This window comes from Camelus bactrianus, chromosome 3 (assembly GCF_048773025.1).
Source record: "Camelus bactrianus isolate YW-2024 breed Bactrian camel chromosome 3, ASM4877302v1, whole genome shotgun sequence".
NCBI classification, from domain to species: Eukaryota; Metazoa; Chordata; class Mammalia; order Artiodactyla; family Camelidae; genus Camelus; species Camelus bactrianus.
Genome location: NC_133541.1, coordinates 30,221,171 through 30,232,082, shown reverse-complemented (window position 1 = coordinate 30,232,082; position 10,912 = coordinate 30,221,171). Strand labels below are relative to the sequence as shown.

Genomic DNA, 10,912 nt, shown 5'->3' with positions numbered 1-10,912 from the left:
ACCTTTTAAACAATGTGCCTAAATGTAAAATATAGTGCTTGACCAAATTTTAGCTCTTGAATATTGTGACTTTTGTCTCATCTAAATTAGTGAGTTTTTGTTTCCTCTAAAATTTAACCACCTGAATAAAATATTAAGTTGTATTCAACAAAAGTTAAAGCAAGTTATCTTTGGCTGCTAAGAAATCTTACATCCCAGGGGGCACTGTTGGCAGGGTTTGTGTTAAATTGTCAGCCATTCTGAATCTTTAAAGTAGCTTTATAATTGTAACAAAAGGAAACAGTACCAAAGAGTGTTATGGGTGAAGATGCAGCTCAGCAGTAGAGTGCATGCTTAGCACGCACAATGTCCTGAGTTCAGTCACCAGTACCTCCACTAAAAAATAAGAAATTAATTTAAAAATTCATAAAGAAACCTAGTCCCCCCCCCCCACCAAAAAGAAAAACAAAAATAAGAGTGTTATGAACAGCACATAGGTGGTTCTTTTAGGGAACTTATTTACTCTGGGTAAAATCATTTACCTTGACTGAACGAAACTTACAAGAAATTCAAGAGAATTGAAAAATCATTTATTGAACTGTTCTAGTTGTTCTGTAAACAAATAGACTGTTCTATTTATTATGAATGACAATAAACATTATAACAAATTTAGAGGATTTCTAGCAACATGGATGATGATCATGCTGTCTATAAGCAGACAGTATGGGAAATTATTAAATAAATCAATAGATGCATCATGATCATAGACCAAAGTGAGTAAGGAAGTGGCGGTGAGGTGTAAAGACTTAGTATTGGAGGTAGCCTTTACCAGGGTGGAGTGGATCAAGGTTAAGTTCTTTGAGAGATTTAGGGAAGACCCCTAGAAAGGGGTACAGCTTCAAGCACCATTTAATCATTTGCTCCACAAGGTATATCCCCTTATATGGCTACTATAAGCCAAGCACAGCATATGTGACCATAAGGCGTAAATCCTGAGAGCCTTGTTAGGGAGATAACCTGTATTTTAAAGACTTTTATAGAGGTATGATGTACACAGAAAAGTGCACAAATCATAAATATTTGGCTTGATGAGTTTTCACTGTTTCAGGTTTGCAATGAACGTGGCCAGGTAAACCTCCACCCAGATGAAGAAACATTGCTACCCCCTTAGTAGTGTCTTTTATATTAATATCAGAAGTGACATATTATCACTTCTGCCCTATTCTGTAGGCAACGCAGAACAATCTGGGTGTAAGGTGGGAAGGAACCACCAAGAGTGGGAATCCCAGGAGCGGAGTCATAGGCAGCCACCTTGGAGGCTGGCTACCACAATTGTGTATTGATCGTCTTGAACATACTGGTTCACTTCTGCCGCTCTTACAAATGTTGAAACATTTAATCCAACAACATAAATAAAAATCACATCTGATACCACCACCGATCTCATCAGAAAAGTCTAGAAGTACTGGGAAGCAGGCAAGAAAATTATGGCAAATACAAGTTTTCCAAAATCATAATTTTTGCTTAATTCTTGAATTTTATCATTGGCAACACTGTTGGTTGTTTTTCTTGAACCCTTTGTTCACTTTTAAGAAAATGCCTGTCAGGCCCAAGCCTGAATAACCAGCAGGTGTGTCAGTCCTTCGAAGCGCATGTTGTATTCCACAAAAAAAAGTTACCTACTTCAGTTTATAATTTAATCTCACAAGTCCTTTTAACTTGAGACATCATACTCCAACACACACCGTAAGTACTTTATGATTACCTCCCATTTTTTCATACAGAATATTAAAAAGAATTGTGTACTCAAGGGTCATTTTAATAAGAGTTTTTACTGCTTCATCAAGGACATTCCTGAGTGACTGCATTTTCCCCCTCACTCAGCATGTGCTGGTGAAGGATACAATGACCACTAGTACAGCTTGGTATCATTGCTTTGATTCGTGCTGAGCGCTAATGGTTTTAGCCACCAGTTTTCCCACTCTCAGTGTCAGTGTCAACACCGTGAAAAAGGCAAATGATGTCTTCATGTTAGTATGAAAATAGTTTGGACTCAGAGGATCTTGACGACCCTCAGAGGTCTGAGGATCACGTTTGGAGAATCACTGCTCCACATCAGTGGTTCTCAATGGGGCAAGGATGGGAGACCCATCTTCCTTCCAGGGACATCCGGCAACATCTAGAGGCATTTTTGGTTGTCACCGATGGTGGTGGTGGAGGATGCTAATGGCGTCTAGTGGGTGGAGCCCACATATGCCGCTGAGCACCCGGCAGCGCACATGACAGCCTCCCTCCCCTTCTCCCAACAGAGGTTTATCCAGTTAGAAAAGTTACAGCGTTGAGATTGAGAAAACCTGGTCTACAAAAATGTTCTTCCTCTGCACAAGACAGGAACATTGAGAAATCAACAATCTTAATTTTTCAATCTTCCTAAAATACTTCCCTGTGTTACATGTCCCCACTTGTTTATTTTCAAGGCAACTACTTTCAGGCCATAATTCTTTAGAGAAGATGGGTCCAACTTTTGGGGGGTTTTCCCCCGACAGTTGAGCCACAGACGTCCCTGAACCCGTTTTCAATCGAGTAATGCCTCTGTCCTCTGCATCTGGCCGACCTCACCACTAAGCTGTAAACTCCTTTAGTGAAGACCACGCGTCAGTGCTCTGAATTACCCGCCAAATCATTTTCCCGTGACTCGTAGGCTTTACCTGCAGACGGGATGGGTCACGCGGTACCGCCAGGGCTGTGCTCTGGGCGCGCACTCGGCCCGCACAGCCGCAGTTTCCAGCGCTCCCGCGATGCGTGCGCCGGCGCGTCACGCTCCCGTCCGCCGCTAGAGGGCGCTCCCGCCCGGGCGTCCCCGACTACCAGCCCCGGAGGGTAATGGGGTGGGGGCGGCCGCAGTGACTTCTGGGATTTGTAGTCCTAGCGCGGGAATTGCCGATGAGAAAAGCGCAGAGAGTCGCCTCTTCCCTGCCCCTGCTCGCTTCTCTGGACGGTTCGGACGCCTGGGGTCGACCAACCCCCTTTCTTGGGAGACCAGGCCCCAAAGGCAAGCAGGTAGGAGGTCGGGCATGATCATTTCCGTTTCCGGTGGGCAAAGGCCAAGCGGAATGTAAACACGGGACCCGGGGAGTGGTCATCAGGTAACAGGGGCTCCCGGGTTGGTGGCGGACGCCGGAAGAAGCGGTGGAAAACGAGGCTCGTGGGTCCTGTGGTGACGGGAGAAAGGAGCTTCCGAAGTGGGAGTAGGGCCCCAGCGCGGGTGTGGCAGAGCCGGGACGATAAGGTTGGTCGCTAGGGACCAGCAAGTCTTGGGGTCGGGCCCTCCCTTCACCGGCGTCCGGGGCGGCTTCCGAGGCAGGTGGCGCGGCCTGGACCTGCCCTGAGCGGTGGGAGGAGCGGAAGCGAGCCCGCTCTCCGCCGCGGGCCGGGAGCCTGCGGCGGAGGGCGGGGCCGTGGACTCTCGGGTGACGTCCAGGCAGCCTTTTGAACTTCGCACGTTTTTATTGTTGTGGAAAACGAAGGGAAGTCGCCGATACTGGCTTCTCTCTTGCGGTAACATTTTCGGGTAAATCGTTTCTTGAATTCCTCACCTCCGAATACGGCCGTATACCCGGCAGGGTGTTGTTTTGATTACCTGATTGTGTTCACCAGGTTTCTCGCTTTGAGTGTTGCCTCCTCCCACGCAGTGAAGGGAAGCATTCTCCAGCTTGTGGCAGGGTAAAATGTCAAAACATCGACGGTCATTGAGCGCCAACTATATGGGTCATTGCACTAGAAAAAGAGTTTGGAATGCAGCGTCATTGTTTACAATTTTCGTAGCATTCATTATAATTCTGTGTAAAAGGAATTTGTGTTTTTTCATGAATTTAATATGAAACCCGTATGATTATGACTCACCCATATGATTTCTTATCCCAGTGCAAAGAAAATGTTGCGCCTTGTACTTGTAACTGTAGATTCGGGAAAGCTTTCTTTATAAGGACTTTTAATTTCAAGTTCAGATAGCTTTAGAGGAACAGTGAATTCGTACTGTTTATTTAAGATACCCGAATCAACTCCGACTGTTAGATTTTCCGAGGCGGAAAGTGTTTTTGCTGATGTCTTGGGATCCACTCTCCATTTAAGCCGGGCTAACTTTTATTCACAAAAATTTAACGGCCACCACGAAGCCTCAAGTGTCTCTCTTTGACGTCATAGCATCCTTTGTTTACTCTGCAGTAGCACTTATCCTGTATTGTATTGACTATAGTCTTGTGGTCCCTGGACAGTTTTGAAGAAAATATAAAACTGTACTAGTGGTTTTGGTAACAGCAGACTTCTGCTTTTTAACCTCGGTGGGCCTTTGAGACTGTTTGCTGTCTTTACTCAGCCCTTGTTGCTTCTCCTGTTACCAACAGCCACTGTTTCAGATTTTTTTCTCTTCTCAAGCACTCAGATCCATTTCTTTTCACTATACTTGAAGCAGATGACTAGCCTCCTATTTCTCTGAAAAATGTGAAGCTTGGGGTTATAAAATCCTTGGTTTCCTTTTCCCTCTATCCCCAAGCTTCCCTATACTTTTCACACAGTATTAACTCTTGTCTGAGAGGAATGTCTTCTTGTCCCTCTCTTCAAGGCTAAACCTGTCAATTGTTAGTGATCATCAGGCATCTTACACCCCTGTAACCTCATTTTGGCCTGACTTCCACAGCCTATGATTTCTAGAAGGTCTTAAAGGATTTGTGGAGGAGAAAGGCAGAAACACCTGAGGCCGTGCTGAATGTGGATTTTTCATACGTGTTTGAGAACCATCTGGGGCCTTAACCTGGCCTATCCTCAGCATTTGTAACAATGGTTTGGGTTGGAGGATGGGGGAGGAATAGGGGGCCTCTTGTTGACCTATTAATTTTTTTAAAATGTGTGGATCTGTCTGTTCCTTTTTCCTTTACTCCCCACCCTAACCCCTGCTCCCAGTAATCTACAGACATGATCAATGATTTCTAATGTAATTTGCCTTTAGTAAACACACCAGATTTCCATCTGTATTGCTAGGGTTTCCACGCTAGCTGGTCTCTCACGTTGGTGCTTTAGAAACAAAGTTCCATTTGGAAACTTGAAGCCAGAAAACTTAAACATCCTCATTCTTGTCACCTTTAGGGACAGTCATAAATATAAGACTTGTTTCTTATCTTGACATATTCTGATAGCTTGTGAGACTTTCCTAACGATCCATGCTCTCTTGTGGTCCCCCTTCTGTGCCTCTGGACTTTTGTTCCCTAGTAACCACACTTCCATTTTCAGCCATTTCTTAGTTCTTTCCCTAAGTTACTTGTAGTCATTTTCAAATATAACAAACTCATTCTTCCATATTGTAATGGGTCTGGGGAGAGAGTTTGGCCTTGTCCTGATTCCCTAGTATAGTTTATAATTTATTGCTCCTACAGGTTTTTCTAAAAATCCCTGCTCCTGTGGAAAGCATGTGATTCATTCATATCAGTCTATGCATTTCTTGATTGCTATGATTTATTGGCATTTTGTCATATTCATTAAGAACTTAGATTCATGATCCACAGTCTTCTTACCCCTCCAAAATCTGTTATTATCTTGGGCCTTTCTATGTTAGTGACCTCACAGCCACCCTCACTTTCTTTGTCTCCTTCATCCTAGTGATTAGTTATACTTACTTCACCATGTGCATCAGTGATGAAGATCTTGATGTCTGCTAGGACTTATTCGCTGTTTCATTTCTCCCTCCCTTACTCCCGCAATGCCCATTCTTTGATAGTTTTATGAAGACCTCTGGTTCATTGCTTTTCCTTATCCATCTCATTGATCAGTCAATTGAACATAGTCTTCTTGGGGTTATAGACTCCTTTAAGAATAGAATGAAAGCTTAGAGACTTGTGCAGAGTACACAAAAGCATGTAAAAATTTATATACCATTCCAGGGGTTTTTCAGTATCTATAACCCCATCCATGTAACTGTAACTAGTAAGAGTTCTCTGATGCCTCCGTAAATCCCTTCTCTAAATACATATTTGTTAAATTCTTCAGGGTTTCCTTTAACTTTGTTCCATCAATTATGCCCTCTCTTTTAGCCCTTTTATTTGTATATCATTGCAGAGTTACAAAGCAGTTTAACTTTTGTTCTTTTTGATTAACCTTGTAGTTCTGTGAATTAAGTACATTTACTGAGTTTGACTCTTTGAAAAACTTTTTTATTATGGAAAATTTCAAATGTATGTGAAAGAAGAGAGGAATCCTATATACTCATCACCTATCTTCATCACTTATCAACTCATGGCAATCTTTTTATCTGTATCACTGTTCCATAGCACCCTTCCTCCTGCTGATTACTTTGAAACAATTCCTAGATATCATGCAATTTCTTGTAAGCAATTTTAGTATGTATTCCTAAAAGAACAGTGTTCTTTTTGTAAACATAATCATAATACTATTATCATACTTAAAACAGCAGGAGTTTTTTAATATTATCAAATATCAAATCACTGTTCTGATTTCCCCTATTATTTTATAATGGTTTCTTCCTCCATGGACTTACTGAAAAACATCCAGACATTATATCTGGTTAGTATGTCTCTTAAGTCTCTTTTAATCTAGGGGTTACCTCCCAATTTGCCTTTTTTGCTTGAAGAAACCTGGCAGTTTATGTCTTAAAGAAACCAGTTTTATTTTTCTTTCGTTTCTGTTTTTTTGCTGTCTGCATCTCTGACATTTAGCATGCTCATCTGTAGCCCACATTTCTTTTTTTTTTTTTTTAACATTTTATTGATTTATAATCATTTTACAATAGCCCACATTTGTTATAAATTGGTAGAGGCTTGTTCTGATGTAACATTAACTTTTGGCAGTAGTACTTCACAGGTGCTGTGTCACCTCCACCAGAAGATACATAATGTACACCTGTCTTTTTTTATGTTGTTAGCAGCCTTCGATGATTATTTAGATCCACTATTGAATTAGGGGCTAAAAATGGGAACAGTCTTAATCTTTCAATCAATTAAACAAAAATGGTGACAGTATAATTTTAGTATCCCTTCTTTACCTATTTGTTGGAATACTTCTATAAAGGGCCAAATTTGAAATTTAAAACTCTTTCTTTGTAATTTTCTAGAATGGCTTCCTTCGGATGGAAAAGGAAGATTGGCGAGAAGGTCTCCAAGGTCACGTCCCAGCAGTTTGAAGCTGAAGCTGCTGATGAGAAGGATGCAGTTGAAAACGATGAAGGGAACTGGCTTCATGCTGTTAAACGGAGGAAGGAAATTCTCCTTGAAGGCTGTGCTGAGAAAAGTAAACAGTTGAAGGACGAGGGAGCCAATTTGGCAGAAAATAAAAGGTATGTTTTTAGAGTTTTCTTATAGAGAACAGTTTTGGTTTTTGGTAGGGCAGAGTATTCCTGAGATCACCCAGAGATCTAAAGTCTGGCCCATGTGCCTTTGACTGGTGTCTCCCGTGTGGTGTCGAAGAGTTTGAGGAATTACAGGAAATAGTGCTAAACGGAAGCACTTCTTTTCCTTTTCTGTGTTCTTTTTTCTTCTTTTTTTTTTTTCAGTCGGTAAGGATGGTTGTAAGATTCCTTGTTAATCATTTTTGTCATAATTAAGTCAAAGTTGAGAAACCAGCATTTTTGTTTCTAGGCATGTTATTATTTTTTATTCTGAGAGTAATCTTTTATTAATGTATTTTAATATAAAGCATAACATGATGCTTAAACCGTAATAGCTCCTCAAATTGGGAGTAAGGGTAGAAAATAAATAACAACTAAGGACAATTAACAGCTTAATGGCCTAATGTTAGGCTGTGAATTCTCATTTGTGGTGTTCTAGGCATAAAGTCTCTTCTCTTGCAGAACTTTTCAAGATTGGCCATTCTGCCTTAGAAGAAAACCAGCTATAAATTTTCCACATCTATGAAATGACTTTCAGAGTGTCCATAAAACATCTTTAGAAATGCCTGTAAATGCCTGTTAAAGGTTCATCGGCTTTGTTGTTTTTTTCTTTTTCTCTAGACCACACTAGTGTGGAAGGGAAAAGCTATTCAGTTATTGCCATGGGATTCCCTCTGAAATTTCCTGTGGTAGATGAGAGATAGCAACTTTGTGGATAAACAAAATCACTCTTGTTTTTTTTTTTTTGCCTACATGTCAAAACATTGACTCATTTCACTGAAATCAGCTGGATTGGTTGCTTTATTTTGAATGGAGAACACTGTGAGATGATTAAGTTTTTTAGCTCTTTAGCATTTGTTTTGGAGTAATGTATACACAGCTTTAGAAGATAACTAAACAGAATTAAAGGAATCTGGTAGAAATTAGTCTTCTGGCTACTCTAAGCCAAAAATAAATAGAAATAATAGTTTAAAATATCTAAGAGAGTATTAAACTTGATTGAAAGTAAGATGACTAGAAAATAACATAAGGAAGAATAGTGAAGTTAAATAAAAAAAGATACAACTCAGTCCCTGTCTTCCAGATCAACTTCACTTTACCCCACCATCATTTTCGCTGCATTTTTAACCATGTTGGCTTTCCTTATGTTTTTGAACACAGTTCTTAATACAACTTTGTCTTATGACTCTGTCTGAAAAGCTCTAGTTTCCTGTTTTCTGATGCTGTCGTCTTGTCCTTCAGCTCTCTGCTCATGTGTCCTGTTCTCAGGGAGCCCCTCCCTCCCAGACCATCCAGTTGAAAGTAGCACCCCTGTGCTCCCTCTTTCTCCATCATAGTGGCTTTAAGATTTTTAGTATGTCTCCCGTTTGAAATTACCTTACACACTTACTTAGTTATTTGTTTGTGTTTGTCTCTCCTCTATGGAACTGTAAGCTCCAGGACAGTAGGAGCTTTGTCTAGATAGACTTTGTACTCTGTCTGCAGCTCTTAAAACAATTTGTAGCACCTACCAGGCCCTCAATAGTTACTGAATATTTATAAGCCTGCTATGTTTTGCTATATTATAGTTAGATAGGTTTTTGTGTATTAACTACCATATATTGCATTATATCTATAGGAATATACATTTTTAGATTCCAGATTAGAACATAGAATTCTGAGTACCTTTTTTATTTCATCTCCCAACCACCAAGAGCCTTTGGGAATAGAATTTTCCTGCTCTTCACCTGCATGAGAATATGACACTTGAGAATTATTGCTCTTTTCTGAGTCTCATTCCTTTCCCCACAAGCTATGATGGTAAGGATTAAGTAACAAAATATGGGACAGCTTTGAACTTGGAATGAGGAATAATCCTTAGACTGTAGAGAAGTAGGGATGCCTCTGGAGGAGTTGCTGGAGAAGGAGGGAGGGAGGTTGACAAAAGGAGGGAGCTACTTCTACTTCCTGGGATACATTCTTTTTTTTTTTTTTTAACATTTTTTATTGATTTATAATCATTTTACAATGTTGTGTCAAATTCCACTGTTCAGCACAATTTTTCAGTTATTCATGGACATATACACACTCATTGTCACATTTTTTTCTCTGTGAGTTATGGGATACATTCTTTTGCCTCCTTGTGAGTTTCTTTTTTTTTTACCCTCAAGATTTTCTCATTTGGTTTTATTTAGCACTTTAAGAGAGTTGTCTCAACACACTAAATAGAGCATGATCCAAGTGTGTTAATTGCATTCTTTCTCTGAAGGAGGCCCGATTCTTAAGCATCACAGAGTCTCCTGCTGTCTGGTTTACTTCACTAGTAACTAACTATAACTACTCTGAGAAAAATTTGGTTTGCGGTGGAATGGTTTTTACATTCTGAAGTTGTGCCTTGTAGTATTCATGATTTTTTGTAACAAAAGACTGGTTTACTTTTCTACCCAAGACCTTACAGAGACAATATAGTGAGTCTAGTGGTTATGAGTGAGGGTTTTGAAGTCATTTTAAGTCTAGTTAGATCCTAGCTTTATAATTTCTATCTGTGTAAACTTTGGGCAGATTCTTAACCTTTTACGTGTCAGTTTCTAGTTTCCTTATATGTGAAATGGTGATACTTACCTCAGACTGTTGGGGGATTAAAGAACAAGTCCAGGGAAAAGAGCTTAGCATGCCACCTGGCACCTAGTAGGCACACGATAAATGTAGTTTAGGTAATTTATTTTAAGATTTTATATGTGATTGGTGTATTTCATATAGTATTAAAGTTTTTAATAAGGTATTTTGATCAGGTATCTTTTTCTAGAATTATTGCTAAATGGCATATGTTTTTTCAAGAATTACCGTGTGGGTCCCAACTTTGATATACTGGCTTTTAAGGTTTCAACCACTAGATGGTGATAATTGGTTGTGCAGCTAAATGATCTGATGTTTTTTTTTCTCTGTGAGAGTTAGTGTGTATGTGTGTGAAGCAGGAATATAATTAGAATTAATAACATGAATTTTGTCTCTTGTCTGGAAAAGCATACCTACCAAAGTGAACTTGAGGGTGATCTGGCCATGTGAAACATGTTCTGTTGAGTGCCAGCCTGGATATATTTAATGACAATGATCTCGCCTCACATTCCGTGGAAGAGGATAGATGCAGTCAGTGTAGAATGCCTTTATTTTTCTCACCACCACGTCTTTCAGTCTGAGTGTGTCTGCATGAAAGCTGTCTGCACTCACTCTGTGGTAATGAAGGCCCCTGCTTTTACCAAAGGCTCATCCCTCCACTCCTGCCTAGGCCTCACCCCTCCTTGCCTTTTCAGGAATATTGTTCCTAAAATCCCCTTTCATTTTGATGTCACCTGTTCTTTCCCTGTTTTTTTTACTCTATTTTTTTTAATGGCATTATAGTTGATGTACAGTATTATATAAATTAACAGGTGTGCTGTATAGTGATTCACAATTTCTGAAGGTTATATCCACTTATAAAATATTGGCTATATTCCCTGTGTTCTACAATATATCCTTGTAGCTTACTTTATACAGAATAATTTGTACCTCTTAATCCCCTAC

At 40.1% G+C, this 10,912-nt stretch overlaps 1 protein-coding gene across 4 annotated transcripts in view; it reads left to right on the top strand.

Moving 5' to 3' along the window:
- The first annotated feature begins 2,908 nt into the window (after positions 1–2,908).
- The window catches only part of TTC33 (tetratricopeptide repeat domain 33), a 31,282-nt gene continuing 23,278 nt past the window's right edge, over positions 2,909–10,912 (top strand). Inside the window, exons 1-2 of one of the 4 annotated variants that reach the window (XM_010957281.3) lie at positions 2,909–3,039; positions 7,100–7,321. In XM_010957281.3, the coding sequence (XP_010955583.1) occupies positions 7,101–7,321 (221 nt within the window). In that variant the 5' untranslated portion in view covers positions 2,909–3,039; position 7,100. The other 3 variants (XM_010957288.3, XM_010957273.3, XM_045518305.2) reach the window with 3 other exon arrangements.